Source organism: Falco punctatus (assembly GCF_963210335.1).
Source record: "Falco punctatus genome assembly, chromosome: 9".
NCBI lineage: Eukaryota > Metazoa > Chordata > Aves > Falconiformes > Falconidae > Falco > Falco punctatus.
The window spans coordinates 34,037,364-34,060,305 of record NC_137589.1 but is presented as its reverse complement, the minus strand read 5'-3'; the positions used below and the strand labels follow the sequence as shown (position 1 = coordinate 34,060,305).

At 42.4% G+C, this 22,942-nt stretch overlaps 2 protein-coding genes across 3 annotated transcripts in view; one reads left to right on the top strand and one right to left on the bottom strand.

Moving 5' to 3' along the window:
- The window catches only part of GPAM (glycerol-3-phosphate acyltransferase, mitochondrial), a 91,426-nt gene that overhangs the window by 14,185 nt on the left and 54,299 nt on the right, over positions 1-22,942 (top strand). The gene's annotated exons all lie outside the window — the stretch shown is intronic.
- On the bottom strand, positions 852-14,521 carry TECTB (tectorin beta). Of its 2 annotated transcripts, none has more exons than XM_080403337.1 (11): positions 11,682-14,521; positions 10,702-10,812; positions 8,670-8,860; positions 8,106-8,248; positions 7,955-8,027; positions 5,262-5,365; positions 5,099-5,182; positions 4,741-4,903; positions 2,662-2,731; positions 1,713-1,745; positions 852-1,230 (listed from the first exon to the last, which is right to left on the bottom strand). In XM_080403337.1, exons 2-11 carry the CDS (start codon positions 10,775-10,777, stop codon positions 1,178-1,180), a joined length of 990 nt encoding a protein of 329 aa, XP_080259463.1. In that variant the 5' UTR covers positions 10,778-10,812; positions 11,682-14,521; the 3' UTR covers positions 852-1,177. The 2 variants fall into 2 exon arrangements, with proteins under 2 accessions (XP_080259463.1, XP_080259462.1); XM_080403336.1 differs by having other exon boundaries at positions 10,702-10,790.

Sequence of the window (22,942 nt, the reverse complement as noted above, 5' to 3'; positions counted from 1 at the left end):
AATGAGGTTTCAAAAAGAACAGGGAGCTCAAAATCCTTAATTTAATAGAACTATTCAGGAGATTTCCTGTCTACAAACATCTATAATGTGCTTATGCTGCAGTATGTACAGACACAGGTACACCTGCTGTGTTCATTAATAGGAGGTGTAACAGCTGTAGTCATTCTCCCTTTCACATATAGGATCCTGGAAGTTTCATGGAAAAGGCCTTAGAATGTTCATACACTTTCAAGAGTTTTGTTCAACATTGTTTTAGTAATTACTGGAAGTAAGGAATCTACCATCACTCTTGCTGGGAAATTATTTCATGTCTTGATATTTCTTGCTCTTTAGCAACCATGGTTTCCCTTTCTAGCAATTTCTTCTTGTTGTTTAAGAGCTGATGTTACTCAGGTGCAGAGCTAACACCCAAACCCTTTTGTATCTGACACCAGCTGCATCTTCAAGGAAGTGTAAAGCTCAGTAGCTTGTTTTCTAACCTCAGGTGTGCTTAATTTGCATCCACACCATGCAGCTATACAGCACTGAGCCTGCCCTGTCAGCAAGACCTCTTACTTGTAACAGTGTTGTACCTACTGCAGCATGTGTCATACTCTACGTAACCCAACTGATCGATACTGGCAATGCTGAGGCGCAGGAAAGAAATATCAGGTAATTGATTCTGAGGACCTTCTAACTACTGCTAGATAAAATGCATCCTTTTCTCTGATCCTTGATGTGTTAGGTTGGTTTTCGTCTCGTTCAAAGGCTTCACAGATCAAGCTAGGATCTTGCAAGACCAGGCCTGGAGGGGAGTTTGGTACCACACTGAGACTGATAGGGAAGGGGGACCCTGAAGGTAAAATTTGTGTTGAAAAATGCATATCCCTGTGTTCTCTCTAGAAACAGGTACTGTTGGCATCACACCCCTTTAAAAGGAGGCATGGGTAGAATACATAACCCTTGGGTTTTCACTAGTTTAAAATGCCTGCAGAGGCTAGGGAGAGGTAAATCTGTTTTGGGATTCTCCAGTATTTGAGGCACAAAGCTCGCAGAATGTTTTATTTAGCTGGTAAAATGGTGCACAAGGATTTTTTGTAGCTTTCATTTTTTTCCTCTGTAAAATAAACATTTTTAGTAAAGAAGTCCAGGTCTATACAGGATTGGGAAAAGTTAAGAAACGCAGCTGGGTTGCCAATTATAATAAAACAGCACAAAATCCAGTCACAAAGAGTAGGTGGAAGATGATATCTGCAAGAAAAACACAGATTCATTGTGAGTACTTCCCTGCCAGCTGCCTTTCATGTTGTCTTCCCACCCCCCTCAGTGCAATTGCATGCCCCTAACGTGGCTCTGTCACCATTTCAAGTTTTAACAAATAGGCTTTGAAAGGCGTTTTTCAAACCGTTTCCAAATAAAAGTACTTTCAGATATCTTTGTTAACGCAGTGAAAAATGCTTGTTCCTTTTGGGGAAGAGGGTGTGAAAATAAGAGAAATTAATGTTCAGTATTGGAAGTTATTGGTATGATTTTATTGTCCAGTGAGGGGTGTGCTGAAAGGAGGAAGACAGAGTATAACATTGAGAAATACAGTTTGATTTTGAAGTATTTCCCTTTGTGCCAAATTTACTAATTTTTTCACCTGTTTCTTTGAGCTATGGGTTTTATGTTGGCAGAGCCACTCAAAATCCATATTGGGTTTGATATTTTCATTGTCGTACTTTGCTATTTACCTGAGAGTGTGTAAAATCTGGATAAACCTTTGCCTGTATAAAATAAGAGAAAAAGATAACATTGGGATGGCATGTTTAAAATAGGGCAAAGTGCACCAGCATTCTTTGTAAAAGCAGAACAGATAACATTTGCACATTTTGAAATTCTGGCTATTTCTTCCTATTGGCCATACTGTCTGAATTTATAAAAGGCTCCTCAGTTATCTTCTAAAATTGATGGGGTTTTTACTGGTGGATTGCAGTAATGCTGCTTTACATGCCTTTGTAATTTTAAATTAGCTTTCAGGTTGATGTGGATGTAAGTGATAAACTAGCATAAAGGGCTCTGGTGAAAATATGATTTGGGCATACCTTGTTCCAAGGACCTGTTTCCAAAGATGTACTGGATCTGCAGGATTAAAACAGCCCCTGGAGAAATTTCTGTTGCCTCCAGGAGGTAGCAGTTAGAGGTACCAGGGGCTGTTTTGTGATGGGGAAACCTGGTGGCAGTTCAATTTGTGTGTCAGGATGGATAGGCACAAAGGGTTAACCTACCAGAGTTATGAGTATGCTGAAGTACCAAACCAAAGATTTTCTTTCCCACTGCTCCTAATCCTGACCTCTTTCCCACTCCTGGGCAATCTGTCAGAGCATGTCTGGGCTGTTGCTGAGGTCAGGTGCAGGTGAGCGGGGTTGACATTGCGAACCCGGCGTGTCAGTGGCTTGGCCATTTATTGTTAATGCCAAGTGGGTGCCTTGACTCACTCTGTGAATGAGGAGAGTTTCACTGAGCTCTCCTGCCAGAGCCTGGAGGAGACCAACTGCTGTTCAGGACTCCCGCTGCCATGGGGGAAAGGGTCTGGCAGAGACTTTGGGTTCCCTCTGCTTGCTCCTGTGCTGCGAGCCACAGGTGGCTCCCAGCTTCCTTGTTTCCCAAAGGGAGAAACACCCCAGAAACCCAGCCACTTACTGCGTACAGCAATCTCCGCCACTAAAACACCTCCAGTTTGTTCCATGCGTTGTTTTCGTTTGTCACAGATCTGAAGAGATCAGAGAGAAAGCCATGTATACAAGAAAAATTAAAATAATAAAAAAATCCCAACCAAATTCTCATGTTTCCAACCAAGGAAGTGAAAACTGTGTAAGTATTGCTGCCTATTTTCTAGGGATACTTTTTCCTCTGTAACTACTGGGGGGGGGGGGGGGGGGGGGAGGGGAGTGGTGGTGGTGCAGGAGAGATTTAAAGTCTTTACAGTGCATTTTCTGGGCATTTTGGTGTGCCACAGCCCTTAGAGTGGCTGTCAGTGTAAGCGCTCTTTCCAGTTGTGAGATGGCAGGAGCCCAGACGGGTGGCTACTTGCTAATTACAGGTCCTCCTGGGCTGCCCTTTCTACCCTGCCTTAAACAAAACTCCTGTCAAGAAGGAAGGGGACAGCTGAGCTCCATCTATTTAACCCATGAGCTCTGTGAAGTCTTCTGTTGTTGTTTATTGTTAATTATAATTGATTCACATTGGGTAGACACAGGAAGCACCGAATCCCTTTCATATAGATCATCTCATGTCCAGCACTAATGATGCCTGTCACAGCTGATAAGGTCTGTAAGAGAGGCAGTGCTCTACAGATTAAAGGTCCTTGCATGTCCCCTGACCTTTGCAGATCCCCAGCTGTGAACATATTTTTTTTACAAACACAGCATGTGGTAATTCTGTCATGAGTTGCTTGTAAGCAGAGACCCCCAGCTTGGTTCAGCCTTAATTGCAGCAAATCACCAGCTGCATTTTTGAGTTGGAAGTGGACTCAAGGGATGTTAGCCTGATGGAGCAATTATCCTATGCAGGAGGGTGAGGAGGGAATTCCACTCTGTGCCTGAAAGGATGATGTAGGTGTTTGGCAGCACTGTCAGAGAGGTAGATACACAGTACTGGTTTTGTGTTTTCTTTTAACCCTGGTCTGTGGCGGGATGAAAAGTTGAAGAAATCTCTAAAAACCAATTTTTTTCTTTTGTCTTTGAAACTTTGGATTTCTAACAATGTGTTTTTGTCAAACCTGCAAATTTTGCACAGATCTGTGCCCTCTGGTTAGCACTGAGGCTGGGTAATAAACTGCTATCTTAATTTGGCTCCTGCACTGAGAAAGGGTTTAGAAAGAAAATCTAGTTTCACTAGGAGTGATGCTTTCTCTTCTCCAGCAAGAAATATTTGTTGTTGAAACAACAGTATGTTGGCCCAGGAATATTTTTGGGCTTTCATTTCAGATTAAATAAAGTTTGACTTCGTCTTAAGCAATGATACAGTCAGTGCATGAGAAAAAGAACAGCAAAGCTCTGACTTAGTGAAGGAGGCAGAGAGAAAGAAGTCTTTAAAGCAACACACTTTGGTAACCCTCACCCTTGCATCAGTTGGTGCAAGAGGTGCACAGCTGCCCATGCTAAATAATTTGCCTGTATAGCCCCCCACCCTGTTCCCACCTAAGGTCACAGGGACCTACTCTTCAACCTCGGTCCCTGCTCCAGTGGTAATTGATGTATTTAATGCAGAACAGGACTGCTGCAGGGGCAGTGAGTTACTGCAGGATAGCAGAGGATGTTCCCTGGGAAGGGGGACTAGGAGGTTTCGTTTGACTAGCAGTGAGCTTTGAGTCAGGTTCTCCTGGTGCCCCCAGGATGCCCTTGGCACCGAGGGATTTGGTAAAATGGAAAAAAAAAAAAAAAAAAAAAAAAAGCTCTACTTTCTTCCCTATTTCAAGCTTGTGTTTAACTGTAGCTGTTTATCAGACAGGACTGTAGTCTGGGATATCGAAAAGAACTGAGTTTTTCAATGGCTGCCTTATTTCTCAATACATTTGAACAAGTTGCCCAATGTTGTGTGTGATGCCTGTGGCATGACTGGGGTCGGGGTGCACGGCTGACCACTCGGGTTCACGCATTGTGATGGCTCCATCTGCTGAAAGCCCTGGCGCTGGCTCTGCACCTGACGTGCCCTCAGGAAGGTCTCGACATCCACTGAATAAACTTAGCACCATGTGTGTCTCTGGGAGGGAGGCCTTACCACTGGGCAGGAGAACTTCTCACTGTCACAGACATGCGTCTCGCAGTGCAGCCAGACCTTGGACAGCTTGGGGATGTTACGGAAACGGAAGGCATTGAACTGGAACGTTGCCCGGTTTGTTTTCCCATTCTCATGCACGAGGATGGAGCTGTCCGTGGCACACCTGTGTGGTATATGGAGAAGAAGTGTCAGTCTCCATGGCTTCAGCGAACCATCTCCTGAGGTCACAGTCCGATGAATACATTTGCCCTGCCGTGGGCCGGCTTCTCCTTTGCCCCCTCATCCCCAGCCTGTGGCTTTCTGCCGTCCTCGGGGCTGGGCTGGGCAGAGTCCCACCCCGGGTCCCCCCAGCACCTACCCCTTGGTGATCAGAGGCCAGTGGATCTGGTAGAAATACTCTGAGGAGGGAGTTGCCCAGCAGTTGTTGAGAACAATTTTGAATCTGGGGAGATACAAACCCCAGATTAACAAGGAATGTCCCAGTTGCCAGTTCATTAATTATTACTCCTTCCCTTGCCTACCTGTCACTTAAGCCCTTAGCTTCCACTCCAGCAAATATGTCAGAACCAATTTCTGAAGTTTCAACGACGAAAGGGGCTTCTTTTATACTTGAAAACTTGGCATTCTTTGAAAGACAAAGAGAAAGGCATCATGTGTTACTAGTAACGTGCAAAGCAAAGGCATGTGGCATCTTCAGACAGCTCTGGAGAGATGGACACCAGAAGTCTGGGCTCTTATTAACTGTAAGCTCCAAACTCTACACCTAGCAGTAGAACTATTGCAAGCCCAAGATGGTGTTTAACAATCGTTTTGTTAATATTGGGTGTATAATGATAGTAAGTGGCAGAATTTGATGCTATTTGGGTTGTGGTATGTGTTATATCACAGCATGGGTAGGAAGCGAGCTGCTTCTGGTATACCAGAAGTGGAGGGTGAAGCTAATGGGAGTGAGAGACTGGAGATGACTGTATGGAATAGGAATGGTGTTTTGGGAGATGGCCACATGTCAGGGAGAAGGCATGAATTCAAGCAGAAATCGTGTGCCCACATGCAAAGGTTCAGCACTCTGTGATTTGTGCTTGTGGTCCCAGCATGGTGAGAGCTGAGGGGACACGAGAGTGCAGGAAGAGCTCTGCCAGCTACAGTCATTCATCCACTAAAAAGCCAGCCTGCTCGAAGCAGTGTAGTGTGTGGTACTCGGGTGAAAAGGTCTAGTTACAACTACACTGAAGTATATACCTTAAGTCCTGCTGGTTTTTGTTGTGTAAGAGCATAACAAAGCTACTACCAGAACTATATAAAGAGATAACAAAGCTACTACCAGAAGAACTATATAAAGAGATAACAAAGCTACTACCAGAACTATATAAAGAGTAACAGGTTTAATCATAGCATTGGTTTACTTAGTTAAATCTACACAGCAGGATTCAGGTATATGCAGTTCTGAAGCTGTTGGACTATCTTTCCCTGCTGTGCTTGCTCAGTTCCCTGGTACCAACTTTCTTATGTACCTTTCCTTGCCTGCACAGCGAGGTGGCTGTGAGGCACTACAGTATTCCCACTGCAACATCTGATGGACTGGAAGCACTGAAGCTAAGGCTCAAGGCAGTGTTTAGATTAGTGATTCATGGCTGTTAAGTGCCCTGAGAAATTCTCATTTCACCAAGGATTTCACCAAAGGAGAGAACTTGCAGAAGTACTGTCACAAAACTCATATGAGTCCTAGTGCTAAAATGAGTTGAACCTGCTATACTGCTTCTTTTTCCAAACTCTATTGCTCTACCCTGTTTTAGGTACTATCTTGTTTTTCTTCACAACACGTTTCAGTGCTGAAGGTCTGATTTCTGTTCAGGCTCCAGCCCCTCATACTGCATCACAGTCCTGTGATGTTAATGGTGTGTCATGGACTAAAAGGCAGGTGAGATGTTGCCACCGGGTTACCCTGCAGCTTGGGCACTGCTTCTGGATGAGGAAATGGGCACATGAAGCACGTGGAAGTATAGCCACCAGAGGCAGAGGGTTGTGTCAGGCAGCAGCAGAGATGCACAGCAAGGCAAAATAAATCTTTTATTTCTATTTTGCCAGAAAACAAAAAAGAACATTTCACTGAAATTACCCTTTTCTCCCCAGTGAAAATGTGAACAAAATAACAAAGGACTGGTCTATTAGCTTTCTGAGCTTGTTCTGTACTTTTGCTCAGTGGGAAAATGTATTGGTACAGTTCAGACACTTCTTGACTCCTGGGACCCCACAGCCATTAGAACAAAACAGTAATTTGGCAAAAAATTAAAGTCCCAGAGATCCATGGCTCACTGTCTGTCCTTTGTTTTTTGCAGCTGTTCTTACAGGAGCTGACAGGAGCAGTGTGGTACCTCCTGGGACCTTGCCAGTACGTACTACCGGTGTGCTGTGTATCAGAAAAAAAGACCACATGGGTTTTTATGTGGCACCCAAAGCTTGACAAAATGTTTAGTGATCAATTGGTGCCCAAAATGCAGAGTGTGGGGGGAGAGATTTCCATCAGTCCACCTTGTGGTAAATACTCCCTCTACCTGACCTATGAATTTAACACTGTATGTTATTAGCTGCACTTTTTTCTAGCTGTTCTAAAATAGAGAGGCTGCTTTGGTGCTCTCAGTTGTGCTTTGGTGGAAAGAAGACTCCAGGTTCAGGAGCTGGCAGAGCTGTGGGGAGGAGAGGGATCTTTGAAAAGATCAGCCTGATATCCAGGGACAATATTTCTTAAGAGGCGCAATTCCAGTATGACCTAAAGATCTCTGGGGAACACGAAATAGCTGTCAGATGAGAGGGCCAGGAAGCAAAGTGCAAGAGAAATGCATGGAGCTTTGCTGTGTCTGTAGAGACTAGGCGGTAGCAGTGGTGTCTAAAGATGTATGCTGCTCTTTGAGTGGGACTAAAAACAAATTTTGCTTTTTCTTGTAAAACCAATCAACATGCTAGAAACGTCTCTCTCAGCAGAAGAATCTGCCCGATTTGGAGGGATTTAAAAAAACAGTTAGCATGTGTCTGTTCTGTTCTCTGTTACTCAGCAGAAAGAAGAACCCCTGCAAACCCCACTGTAATTATCTGTTCCAGGCTAGTGATGTGCTCTGTGACACTTCACAGTCAGGACCAGAGGCCCTTTTTTCCCAGTTCTTAGGCTGAGGCCTGCGGAACGTGAAGGCGAAAAAGCTGGGTGGCAAAGAGCACTTACAGAGTAGAAGTTGAGGGACAACTGACTTTCAAATGAGCCGGAGCTCCCATTCTTCACATGGATGGTGGCCACCCTGGGGACATAAAGTTTCCTTATGAGTGGGATATGGTACTGAAGACAGGGTGAGATGTACTTGCAGAAGAGGACGTACCTTTGGTCAAAGGCAGCCTGGTTCACCAGGTAGTTGGCGTTGTATGTGCAGGAGAATGAGTAATTCACAGGCTGGCTCTTCACAATCACTGAGGAGTCGTTGGAGACAATGGAGTTGTAGAAGTGATAAATGGGGTTCTTGAACTGTGGGTGGTGAGACAGAAATGTAGGCAGTATTGAGTCTTTGAGGCATCAGCAACAACTTCTTACTTTGCAACATGAGGACTCTTATCTGGTGACAAAACACCATCCCTAAGGAAAAATGTTTTTCTAGCTCTTTATATGCTATGCTGCCTATACATATGCCTTACTATATATAGGTTCTGTGTAATACAGGTGCAAATGGGTGACTAACACACAGATTAATATTGAAAAGCATGCGAGTACTTTGCCTGTAGAAGCGCAAAGCACAACTATTTGATTCTTCTTTACCTGATACTGGGGTTTGCCTCCTCCTTCCATCGGTGCTTAAAGCCGACTCCAGGCTGAAGGAAACCAGACTCTCTCAAGTGAGTCCAGCTGATTTCTGAGTCCAGCTCAGAAATGTTGACCTTAATAGTCTTACCTCTGACTGTGTCCCACAGTATGATTTGTTTTTAGGTGATAGGTCTGGGATTGTGAATTGGTAATATCCTGAATCATGGATGCCATTGTAGCAAATGCCTCCAAGTGCCAGTTGATTAACCTCCCATCCATAAGGACACTCCGGAATTCTGGTAATGATGGTTTTAGGATAGCAGTATACCAGAATTACATCTGAAAGGAAAATAATGCACCTAGAGTGATATTCAGTGGTGTTTTTCTTTCAAAGAGCTGGGTCTGCACACCTGCTTTCCATTGGTATTAAACTTCTGTGAGCAGGGGTGGGTGCTGGAAGGTCCCCTAACATAAGCAGCTTTCGCTACACAAAACTGACCTTTGGGTTCTTAAATTCTGCCCTCTTTGGAAGAGTTTGGCCTTTGCCTTCTAATCAATGCAGAACGTAATGTAAATTTTTTATCTTTCTGGAATAGCTGATGGGGGAGCAGAGACCCTGCTGAGAAACCCAAAGTCAAAAATAGGTGCACTGAAATCTGTCAGATTAGTTTATGCTGCAGAATTGGCTTCTGTAATGCCACCGAGTTTGTAAAATAATATTAGTGAAGTTCTTTGGTAGACCTGCACCTTTTTGTAGCAGCATTAGATCTAGACCACGATAGATCTTTTGCCCTTTCTTTCCTGGCGCTAGCATTGCAGTGCCAGCGCAAATGGAAATTTTACAATTCTCAAGTTAAAAGCTAAGATCTGAAAATGAACCAAAAAGCCTAGCCCTGTTAATGGCAATATATGAACTGAAAAGCCTAGCTCTGTTACTAGCAATAGTGAATGAACTGAAATCCTAGTGCTGTTAACAGCAATGGTTAATAGCAGTGCAGTATGTTTCCAAACACTGTGACTGCTAATACAACCATGAATATTGAACATCATAACTTACAGACTTATTGCTTCATGATAGTGAAATTGGACACTTTTCAAAGAGAATCAGGCAGTGTGCATTTGACTGTCTGATGGGAATATAAAGGGCAAATATTGACTAGCCATTAGTGACCTGAAAATTGAGAAAGACTTCCAATTACTACAGTCAGAAAAAAAAGACCCTCTGCCTGGAACTACTCAGTTATTTCTTTTAAAGCCCTTGACACTCTTATTTTTATGATAAAAGCCTTGTTTTGCAGCCTTTCCATATCTGTTAGGGAATACTTGGGGAAAGACAACTAGGGACCTTAACAACTTGGTCCTTTCTGGTCAACAAACCTTTAGCTCAGGCAGGCTGGTTCAGCTTGTGATGATGGTCACATTTGTAACTCTGGTGACTTTACAGCTATAAACATTCCTGCAGTTCAGAGAAACTGCTTCTTTAACTGGAGGTACTAAAATAAAGGGCTAGAGGGTCAAATATGTACGATATACAATGAAATTACTGACAGTAGCCTGACGCCAGTCACACACACACAAAGAAATCTATATTGAGGCGTATTCCAACACATTTCTAAAGTGGATTTCTTAACTGTAGTGAATTCTGTATTACAGGTCTGCCTGGCACCAGATCACATGAATTTCTAGGCAGAAATCAGTATGAAATTAGAGCCTTAGCTTCAACGATTTGGGGGCTTTTCTTGTTTAATATAGCAGTGTGGCTCAGGAGCTCAGCCCAGCACATTCATTCACCACTTGTCATCTGATGGCAGTCAGTGGGACGAAAGCCCAGCTTGGACAGCAAAGATCTGCTGCATCTAACCTGTGCTATTTCAGATATTTTCTAATTGTTGTTGTTTTCTTTGCCATTTTATGCCTGAATTCTCCTTGTGCTTAACTTTATTGAACTATGATTACTGCACAGAGTTAAGCATATGCCTAATTCTCTGTGGGGCTAGGACTTCAGTGGTATATGCTTTACTGTGCTAGCTGAAAGCAGATCAATAAAATAAATGTAAGGATTAGCTCTCCAGAATCCACAGTTTAACTTTCTGAAGAAAAACCTTTCCACTTTTAAATAGAAAAAACCCTTTGGCAGCTTAATTACAAAAGAAGATCTTAGGAGACTGAAGTTATTTTACCTGCTTTATTTGGACTGCAAGGCCCTGCAAGAGCTTGAGCCAAGATGACCAGCAAATAAATAGTAAGAGTCACCATTTCTTGCAATGATCTGAGGACACAGGGAATAAAAGCTGAAATGGTCTTTAAAATTGGAAATAAAAACAATGCATTGGCTGCAGACCTGAAAATGTATCTACTGTTAAACACGTTCTTCTTGCAGAGAGAACCAAATAGCATTGCTGATATTCTGTCACCCAACTTAATTGCATCTACAGGATAAACATTTCCAAGACGGTTATTGTTGCTGGGTCACTATTGTGGCAATTTTGCTATTTCATTTTAGTGGTGGCTTTTCATTATTCTAATTTTTCTTTGTTTTTGTTAAGAGTCTAAATCTAAAGTGTTAGTATAACCAAATGAAACCGAAACAATAGGATCTGAAAAAAGAGGGAATAGAAATTACTAGAATAAATTGATGCAATAACATACATGTGCTTATAAATCTAATGCTAAAACTATTCTTTGTTGTGATGGCTATCCTGATGTATATCATCTTAACTTCACGTAGCTCATTTTTGGCAAATCACACATTTTCTCCTTTACTACTAAATGTTGAGTTTTTAGGAAAACATACATACAGGAATTTAAATTTCCACTTCAGGCCTCAAACCTTTAAGCTGTTTCCCACAGGGAGAAGCACGTACAGCCCGTGGGATTGGGACTGGAGTTCTCCTATTTTCCCTTCATAGACACTCTTCAGTGTCTGCCCTCATATACATATTACTGAACAGACTGTCAGAAGTAACAAATATCCTTTAGGTAAAGAAAAAGAAATCTTCCTAATTAAGTATTTCCAACAAAAACTATAGATTTCAACATTTAAACGCAGCCACTACTTAAAACCTTATATTTGTAAAAAGCTCATACAGTACATTTCAGTGACAATTCCTTCTAATTATAATCCTATGCATGCTACAAGAAATTTAAGTATTATACTTACGAGACAGAAAAGGGCTAATTATTTCAGCTTTTCATTCCGATCTTATTCCAATAGCTGCAGTGTCAGCTCTTCCCAAGATGTCCTCGTTCAAATGAACCCAGCTGGCGTTATCTTTGCTTTATATAAGCAATCTTGTAAAAGGAGCCCATCTCTGGTTAAATCTCAACCTGTCAGTATTGTCCAGTGTGGGAGGAAAAAAAGGAGTTATAGAAAAGCAGTTCTCTTCCCCTATATGGGACTGTGTTGCTGCTATTTGATTTTTTAAAAGTCCTTCTGTGGTGGCTTTTTACAGATGTTGAAAATAATTGAACAGAAACCTGCTAAGGTATATATATAACTGGCACAAAATCTTTGTTTTACAAGTCAGTTAGGAAAATGTAGAATGTCTGCAGAGGTGAAGCCAGCTGCCTTCTAGAATTCAGTGAAAATGTATTTACAGGAATTAGATGCCTGTCTTGAGTGGCTCATTGACAATGTCAATCTTTTGTGCTATATGCAAGTGGACAAAAGTAATTCCAATAGATCATATGCCACCTTTGGGGTTGGTTTTTTTACTCATCTTTTCTAAAAGCTCCCCAGGCATGTAATCTGAGTTTAGGTAGGATCTTCCATAAGCCTAAGTATTATACTACATAATTATAGTACATGCATATAAGGCTACGTAATGTACATTAAATATTACACTACAAAATGTGTAAAATTGACCGTTGCACAGAAAGCTGAAACAAATTTGCTTTTCATATGGCCATCAGTCATGTGGTTGCTGTATGACAGTCTTAGTCAACTGGTAAGATTTTTCTGGTGATCTATCACATCCTCTTTTGTGTTAGCTTCTAGTGACAGGCCCAGCAAAAGGACTTGGGTATGCTACTGCTGTTTCACATGCCTGCATAAAAATGTGGTTGTAAATGGTCTTGCTATGTAAACTGTCACTGGACATCAGTATCCACCCAGATCTGGATGTTGTTGAGCTACTTATGCTCCGATACCTGTGTCGAGTCACAAAACACAGAGGATGTCACTGACCTTGCCTGTGGGACCCAGTCCTGTGGGTTTCCTTAGAGATTATTTTGGTGTCTCCTTCTGTGGAGCGCCCCATTCTGCCCCATCTGTGGCAGGAGTTTGATGTGGCTCTGCCTTCTCTGAAGCAACCTTTTGGTATACAGTTGTGCAGTACGAAAACTCTATCGGTTGTTGTTAGTCTGGAGTTTTTGGGGGAGGAGGGAGTGGGATGGAAGAGCACGCTGGCCCTGACCTTAACCTGAAATGCTAGACCGTGAGTTTTCAGCTCTCCTGTGGGTGAGATTTATGGGCTTACCTTCAGGAGAGCATTCACGACGAAGAGTCTCTCAAGCCAGGTGGCATTAGCGAAAGATGGCCATCAAAATATGTCCATCATTGCAAGAGATGCTAGCTGTCCCCCAGCGATGGTGGTGGGCAGGTGAATCTACAATGACATGAAAATATTTATAAGCAGTTAGGGTGGCTTCTGCTTCTTGCAAACTGGTCCAAAGCCCTAATGGAAGGATGAAAAGCTTATAAATGTCTCTATTTATTTTCAAATAATAAGCCTGAACGTAGACCTGAAGATTCATGAGGATTGCAATACAGAGCACGTTGTAGGCTGCTCTCACTGTTCTTGTGAGCCAGTTCCCGCAAGCCATCACATTCTGATTGAAATGGGATTACTTAAAAATGTACACATGGATAAAATCCTTCGGCCAGGGTTTGTTGTTATTTTAATTGAATTTAGGAATAATCCATTGAACAAGAACCAAAGCTCATAAAATGATTTGTGTGACCTAACTGGGGATTATCCTCATCAGAAATCCTAAAATAAGGAAGATTTAAGTCCAGGTTTCTGTTTTATAGCCTCACCCCAAATCCTGCAGTTAAGAAGGCCAAAATTTGGTTTCCTAAGCCCAACTCGGAATCTTCACTGTGTAAATAGTCACTTATTTTTGTCTTTCTCTGTGCGTGTGTATTTGGGTTGTGGTGAGATACTATGACCCACCCTGTTATCAAGCATATATAGCTCAGGAAAAAGAGAAATCCTGCAGGAGAAAGCTTGTGACTTTGGGCATGAGAAAGTCCTCGTGACCTTGTACATAATGATCCTTCTAGCTCAAGGGATCAGACTCAGCCCCAGAGTTGGACTTGGTCTCAGGTTTGCCCACACAGGGCTGGTTTGGAGCACAAGGTCTTTGGCTAGCCTTGATTAGGCGTAGTGTAAATGCCTTGCTAAAAATGACGTCAGTGGTCAATCTCATCATAACATTAACAGAGCACTTGAAACACAGATTAGCTTGGTTCTGATGATTTTTAGCAAATACTGTGATTAAATTATCGTTGGTGTAATGCTACAGGTTTCAGTGGAATTACTCCAAGATGGATCAAGTCCCATAATTTGTGAAAGAGAATAAATCTCTCGCTATCTTCTCACAGAAAAGTAATCTCCATGTACATAATACCCCTTTTAGGTGAAAGGCAAAAAACGGAACGAAATCCATGAAGCATATTTGGCAGAAAGTGCCAGCTGGTGTATAGTAGTTTGCATTTGCATCAGAAACAAGCACAAAATGTACCTAAGCCAACCAGCATCTGATACCTGCTCTGATCAAAGGTGAAGACTTGGGGAAGGGTTAGGTTTCTCTCTGTAATTGCCACACAGAAAAAGGAAAGTCATTAAATTGCAAAGTAGACCGTTGAGGATTGTTGTATTTCCCTGACTCTTTCCAAGCCCATTGACTAATCTCAGCAATCTGTACCTGTAAAGATCTTGACAGAGTAAATGAAAGCCTTATTGTGAATTTCACCTACAAGGGCAGCTTGTCTCTCCAACTTTGGAAAGCTGATGGAAGTATCTGTGATGGAAAGCTGTGCAAGTATCTCCTGTCTAGTTCTTACACGAGGAAAACTAGGTTCTGCTGTTCGAGTCTGCAAGGGATATTGTGACATCCAGTTTTCATTGTTTGCTATAAAACAATAAACCTGAAGAGCCCCTTAGTATGTGGAAGGACTTTACGAGTTAATGAGGATCAATGGAGACAGCTAGCTGATTCCAGGAGGAATGAGATCTGGTGACACTTACCTAAAGTCTGCAATGTATGGCTGATGGTGTTTCCAACCACGCACTGAAACCTGGCATATTGGGGTTTGTCTGAGATAAGGAGTGTATTCATCCCACAGGTGTGGAGGTTTCCATGCTGGGACTGGAAGAATGGTAACTGCGTTTCTAGTGGGCCTGATCTGAGTTAACGGGTCCTCTTGGAAATGCAGCGCGGTGTTGGTACAGTCAAACTTGTCCTGGATCCTAAGTCTACAGTCATCTGTGCTGTGTAGACTCGATGCCTCAAGTCGTAAATACCTTATGGATTTCATCATTTTTTGCCTTTTATAGAATGAATACTTTTCCAATAGTTAGTTACTCATGGCACGTGGTTGGTCACTCACTTCAGCATGCGGTTGAGTCGCCACCCCTGGAGATATTTAAAACATGTGTAGATGTGGAGCTTAGGGACATGGTTTAGTTGTGGACTTAGCAGTGTTAGGTTTGTGATTGGACTTGGTCTTAAAGGTATTTTCCAACCTAAATGGTTCCATTATTTTATTCTATGATGTTTCAGCCTTCTGAGAAGATGATAGACCTGTGCGGGTGCATAACAGCACCTGGAACCCACAGACACCCTGCACCCTAAGTCCTCAGGTAGCTGACAGTCTTCAATAACTTCACAAAAAAAATCAGAAGCAGGGGAAATAGAGGAAATCACGTTTGTGGAAGAGAGATTCACATAAAAATCAGAGGTGGAGGTCTGGGCCTCTGGAAGAGACAGTCTTCTGCTCTAAACTTTCTCATGCATCACCTGCCTGTCTCTGGAACTACACAACGCTGAATCATAGTCTTCCAGCAACTGCCTGCAGCCATATGCTTGGCAAGACATGCCGCTGTTGGGACGTGCCCTCCTGCGGTGTGGGTGAGCACAGGCTCTCTGCTGAGGAACCATTCCCTTGCCATTCCTGCTGTCCAAGGCATTCACACAGGCATCTACAAGAGCAGATCTTGCCGAGCACAGAGTTGTGGCTGAAGTAAATAATCGTATTTCATGTTTGTTTGAATGCCTGATCCTGTGGCTGTTTAGCTTTACCAGTATATTCAGAGTAATCTTCTTTGGAAGCTTCTCTAGCAAAATTCTGCCTGGTGTTTGCTACTGTTGTAACAAAGCATTGGTTTCCAGCTGAGTGAGTTTCCTTGAAGCCTCTGTGTGAGTAAGTGTTATATTTGGTGTATTTTTTTATGGTTTGTCTTGGAGCTAGCTAGTTATGCAGAATAAGGATTTGGGGCTTGATTTAATAAAGGCATGAGACATGTAAAACAGGTCATGTGAGACCAAAACTGATGACTTACACTGGCCATGTGAGACCACAGCTGTCCTTGGGCTGACACTGGAGATGCCCAAACTTGCCAGGCACTTGATTCGTTTGCCTAAATAAGGCATGTATTGCATAAACAGGTACTGTAACGTGGCCAAGATATTTGCATCTGTAACACAGGATCTCTAGGAGACTCATGTGCTTTTGCAGTGGGATCTGGAGGCCAGGCAGGATACTCAAGGACATCTGAAATGGCGCTGGATGTCTGTGTGTGGGCATACGAATTGAGACCAACCAGGCACGCTGCCCTGCTTGGCATGACGTTCATTTTTTGTTTGCCTTGGAAGCCTGTGCACCCCCACACACTGGGGCATGCATCCTGAGCCTGCCCCAGCCAGCGCAGTGCCCTCCAGTCATTCCCCGAGTGCCCCAGGCTAGCTCCTGGGTAGCAGTCGGAGTGCTTCTGGGGAAAGGTAGCTTTGAACTCTACAGGCAAGGAGAATTACCTCTGGGTCTCCCATCCGGCTCTGACCACCAGGTCTGCCTCCTTGAGCTGTCCTTTGAAGAGTGTGGCTGTGGCTGCAGGACTCAGCTGTGATCGGCGCTGCCATCCCACTTGGTACATGCCATAGCAGAACTGTAGGTGTTCTCTGTGCCAAATCCATGGATGAAGTGTTTTGTAGAGGAATTGTGTTGCTCTGGAGTCACCTGAATGTGGCCTAAATGGCTTCTGAGATGCTTAAGTGCTTTTTTGGATCTCAACCATGCTGTCCTGTATAACACCTTGTAAGCCTTTTAGTTCTTGTTATCTCAACAACAGGTCTTGATCTCTTGGCAGTGTGGTGTGGGAGGTGGGGGGAGGATTTTAAGGGGAAGGTGAGAAAGAAAGTAGAATGGTCTCTTTGTGTCATTCGTTAGTTTAATCTTCTGAGGTTGGCAGCTGGCTCTGACTAGTAATCACGGCTCTTCTTGCTCCAGTAATGCTCTCTTTTCTGGATGTTATCCCACTAGTGCTGGGAAGGCTGCACCAATATGATGTTTCGCAGCTTGGGTTGGGGTATGTCACTATAACTTTGAAAGAGGCTGTAGCCGCTCTCTGATCTTCTGCCTGATTCCTGGCCGTGATGCGTTGGCCATAAATAATGCTGCTCACCCAGCTTACACACTTTGCTACAGAAAAGCTGACAAAAAAAAAGACTGCAGTGCAGTGAGGCATTGAAAATAGATTAAAGACAAATTTTTCTCAGGTGTCCCTCAGTGGCAGTTCCATGGACCACTGATGTATGCCACTTACTTTAAAAATATGGTTAAGTAAGAAAGAACAAAGGAAATTAAAATGCAGAGGCAAACTGACAAGGGAATTTCAGAAGCAGTGGGAATACAGAATTACAATAAAGGACTTGATTGCCACCTAGCTTGGAAGTGCCTCCGTCCATTCACATTCCCAAGTCTAGAAACCTTTCCTCAGATTTGCCATCTGTATTGCCATGGGAGCCTGGAGTATCCCTGCTCCCTCTGCAACACCTCTACCCTAAACTGAGCTACAGAGCCTGTCTGCAGCTTCTCGAGGACTCGATGGTCTGAGCCCTCTGAATTATAAGCCTGCTTTGTGGGATCCAGATAGGATTGCACACATGCAGGACTGGTAAAAATCGGCTTCTAGAAATGGTCACCATAATTCCTATCCTTTGAAGAGTTAAGATCCGTTCATTTTCCATATGAAATAATCTTTCAGTATCTGTAGTGCTGCTCTCTCAAATCAAACACAAACCTCTGCACTTCTATCAATAGCAGCTGCTGATTAAAATCACAGTTCTTGTTTCCCAAGCTACATAATCCTGGTAGTTCGTTCTTAGACCTACTTTTTCTTAACACACTGAATCCTTTATACTAGCGTTGTCCCCATTTTTAAGTTTGTGATTTTTCAGCAGTCTGATAGCATCATGCTTGGAGACAGTCTCTTGCTGTGAAAGGGATCTGTTTGTTATAAAGAATTACGTGGCTCTGAGAACTACGTGTATCAAACTTAACTGTATTAATTAGCTTGTGCTGTGCTTGTAAAGTGATCAATAATAATGCTTATCACAGTCTTAGTACCATTCTCTCTGTTTTGCAGATAATGGAACTGAGCCACGGAAAGGCAAAGCCAGTGTAGGGCTCTTGAGCTGGCCATGGTGCGCTTATCTCCCCGGTGTCACTGAAACATTAAGCAGCTTGGAGGAGAAGCTATCCAAGCAAACTTTGGATGTGTCTGTCCTTTGAATAAGAAAAGGTTTCTGGGAAGTTGCAGGAAAATTGCCTGGACTGTCTGGCCATGTCTTCTGGAACAGAGGACTCCCATTTATCTCAGAGGCTATTTTACCACCTAAAGTAGTAAACTGCCCCTGCATGTCAGTTTGCCATTCACACTGGGCCTTACAGCTGATTAACAATGACCTGATGATTCACAATCCATCATCAGTTGAGCGTCTCCGTGGATTTTCCTCTTCTTCCTACTTTGTCAAGTGCCTTTAGTGCATTCAACCTCCAAAAAGATCACTTTCTGAGGCTTCCTATAGAGAACAGACCAAATTTCAGATCAGTGAAAGTATATAGTTTTCTTCAAATTGCACCAACACACTAATGATGATATACACTGAGATGGTTCTTTCCAGTCACAGTGTTTTATTGTAGCAGAGACATGTTACAGGTTACAGGCTCGTCATTGGAAACTTCTGTAGTGAAGTGCAGTGCCTAGGAATGTTTGTCATTTCAAAAGAGAAGGATCCTTTTTTTTATCCTCTTTTATTTGAAAGCAAGTTTTTACGATGCCTTTCAAAATAACATTTAACATTAAAATATTCTTTAAAATCTACTTCCAGAATCTGGAAGGTGTAATGGGTTCCAATTTTGTTTCATCACACAGGACTTGATTGTTCCCTCATGCCTGAAAATCTCGGTCTGCTGCTTTATTTTACATTTTTGGATTTACGCTCCAGAGCCCCAGTGTAAATATGTCAGTGATGTAGTGGGGTGAAGCAGAGCAATTGAGTCTAGAGGCTTCAGGCTCTCAGTTAGGTATTCGTATACTTGTTGCTTTATGACTCAACCAATTGCAAATAAAAACCAGATCTTCCTTTTTTAATTGGCTGTTTCAAGATAGGATTTCTTGGAGAATCACAGAAACACCAAATGCAAGAGATGGCTCTGTTACTGTCCATATACAGCTCTTCAGAGAGTTTCACAGGCTTCCTTTGATAGCCAAGTTTGAGAAAATTGCCACCTTTGCTTTTTCTTATGCTGGGTGGTAGCTGGTGTTGCATTGATTCGCTCAAAATCAATTTGGCATCTTGTATGATGAGCATAACTAATATTTGCTAGCTTTTAAAATGACACTTTCTTCTAGTGCAGCTCACAGGAATATAATTGAATGAAGTATACGCTCTGCAGAAAGCAGTCGTTTCAATCTAGGCTAGCTGAACAGATCATTGTGGTCATCTGCAAAATGTTTGCAATTATAATATACCAACGTTATTGATACAATATTTCCTACAACCTTTTCCAGAAAGTATGACACTGCAGTTCTCTTCTATGAAAATCCCCCAGGAGTACAATAATCTGATTACTTTCCAAGGGATCCGCAGATTTGCTGTCTTCAGAAACCCACTATAGCTCCAAGTACTCGCTTCTCTAGGACAGACTGTGCCGAAGACTCTAGATTCATTATGCTGTTAATGATGCAGGAGGCTCTGCTGCTGTTTGTTTATTCCGAGATTAGCTAAAATTAGAATTTGGCCCTATGTTCCTGAATTAATTTAAAGGCAAAAATATAAGTTACTGATTCTGATGATTTTTCTGGAAATATGGTCTCTAAAGCCAAAGCTCAGAAGGTATCTTCCTTGAGCTGTGAGTCAGTTCTTAAATGATTTTGAAGAGAAAGGTCTCTGTGCTAACTGATATATATGAGCAATAATCCCTAAGCAATTTCCAAGGTAACTCCTTAATATGCTAGGTTGCACATCTACAGATATTTAAGATTTTGAAAGATCAAGATGTCAAAGCCTTGTTTCAAGTGGTTGAAAACAGTTGGATAAATTCAGTGTGTTAACTGGACAGACCTTGATCTATTGACTGCTTGGTTGTGCCAAAAGCACATAAACTTGAAGTTATTTTTTGCGTGTCTGTATGGTCTTGAGATCTAAAAAAGAGTAAAAAGAACATGAATCTTTGATAGCAGGTAGGTGGTGAAGATACATTAATAGTGTTTCAGGAAAGTGCATAAGGTTTGAAGTGCCCAGCTTGAAACACTGGGAAAGGATCTGTTTTCACAGGCCTTTCCTTAACATCATGTTTTGCTATTTCTCAATGTACTCCAAAACAAAGTCTACCCGAATCAATAGATCTGAAAATGTAAGTTGATTTTAGAGTATTCTGATAGGCTCTGCTGGAAACCCTTTGGAAATAAAAAAGTGCAGTTGAAATGCCCACGCCCTACATCTAAATCTGGGGGGGGTGAGGTGGCATTATTTTGACATAGATATATTCAGTGAATATGAATGTACATTAGATATGGCAAAGATAATATTTTCTGTTTACAATACCTTTCATTCTAGGCTCTGAGACCTTTAAAGACTGTGCTGCAGACACCGACTGGCCAGGAGATGGTGTTAGTGGTATACTATAAACAGACACACATGACAGAAAATCAGTGACTCATTCATGTGAAACCTGGTGAAGATGTCCTACCCTCCTCTGAGTACTGCCCCATCTCTTGGACTTTTCATTGGCCCATTCTGATTATTGCATTATCCATAACAATTCTGATTTAGTATTGCTGTTTCAATATGGCAAGCCTGGAACAATATGAAGGCAAACATAATTTCCTTGAACCTTTAGGAATAAATCCATTAACTAATAAGGTAGATAATTTATTATCTGGCAATTTAAAATGGAATAGATCAAAGCCTACATCGCTCAGGAATAGAAGATGTGAGTGAAACAAGTTCAGTCACCCAGACATTTTTGACTTCTGTTCCAAGCCTTAATCTTGTGGCTAGTAACAAGCAGTTTGAAAAATGTTCCTCTCTAGGACAACAAAGGCCAGCTCAGCCAAGATCCCTGGTTGTGGAGTGACCTCCAATCTTTAAGTCTTCTTTTCTATCAGCATTGTTTATCCCTGTTCCAGCTTGTTTCTCCATTTTCTCATCTTCATTTCATCCTGTAGTCGCAACCTTTACAGTCTGGTCTGTCCGATATGCCACTAAAACCACATTGTCTGCAGTTGTTACTATGTAATGCCATCTTCTGGTATTGTGGGCTGGCTGCTCATCTTCATACCACCTCATCTTCACACCAAAACACAGTAACCTTTCCTCTCCCACTACGCTTCTGTTCCGTTACCACTTTAATTGAGCTCAACAAACACTGATACTTGTACGGTCTCCTTCATGACTTTACCAATACTATTTAAGTATGCTTGGGTATGAATTCTGTTTGTAAATCTTCGTTTCCAACACTCCCTCACTTTGTGCAGGGTTTCAGTGGTGGTTTCCTGCTTGGTCTTCTGCCTCTGCTCCTCTTGCCATCAGCCAGGAAAGGCTCTGTGGGCAGGGGGACAGTAGGTGGTGTTGGGCAATCAGTGGTGGTTCCTTGGCACCAGGCTGTTGCGATGATCCCAGGTTATTCATGCATGGTTTTGCACTTTATCAGCTCTTTTAATCATTACTATCCAAAGAGAAGGAAATGAATTTACTGCGCAGCTATAGCCAGCCCAGACCCTTTAGTCTCGGTCTAACTATGTTCTCTTGAAATGAAGTAAGGAGGCTGGGGGCAGCCTGAGGTTTGCTGCTCAGAGGCCCCAGAAGCTCAAAGGAGACAGAGGGAAACTGTATCCTGATATTTCATTGCCCTGCCTTCTTCTGAGAGGTTTCCATGGCTCAGTGTGCAAGGGGACCTGCCCCAGCCTTCCCCCACGGGACTGCCCTTGCCTCTCATTTTGCACAGATCATGCAAGAAGGGGCAGCTTCTCGTGTCCTCTTATCTCTTATTTGTCTGTTTGTGCCAAAGTTGGGGGCATCCTGACTAGTGGACAATGCAGTTTTTGTGCAGGGACATGCCCCAGTATTTATATCTCAATGCTGCATATCGCCGTGTTATCTACGATAGTTATCTTTTAGATTTAACATGCTGGACAATGTGTCCTAGATGGCCTGGGAAAAGAGCCATTGGGATTAAAGGCCACTGAGAACAATCGTGCTGGTGATTTATTTGTGTGGATGACTTTTATGATGGTAATAGTTTTTTTCTGCTTGGCAAGTATGCTTTAATTTTGAAAATTATTTTCTTAAAAATTGTCTAGCTATTCTATTCAAAACTTCCTGTTTATGGTCAAATATCTTAACTCTAGGGGGACTTGGACCTTAGTCTGTTTAAAAAAATTGATCTAAGTGATTCAGATGGCTAATTAATCTTTTCAAAAGAAGTTATTTAGGGGTCTAAATCTAGTGATTTTCAGGATTGTGAAACTGATGCTCCTTTTTTCCATTGTTATTCAGCACTGGAAGCTTCTCCATCTATATTTTCCAAAGAAATCTATTGCACTTTGAGTTTCACGCCAAACAGCTTTTCTTAAAAAAAATGTCTGTCATTCACCAAGTGCCTTTTCCAGTGAAGCTATTTGCCTGCAGTGAGACTTCTTTACAACACGGTTGTTGAGCTAACCACATATTCTTCAGATTAGTCTTCATCCTGCAAGTACAGGGAGCCTCCATCGTTTCTGAGGGCAATTTAAGTTCAGTGCCCTGAGAACACTGGCACAGGGGGCCCTTTGGAAAAACAGCGTTCACTCCGAAGGTGATCTCTTGCCCTTAAGTTATTTAAAAGTGATCTGGTAACAAGATAATGCTCCATTC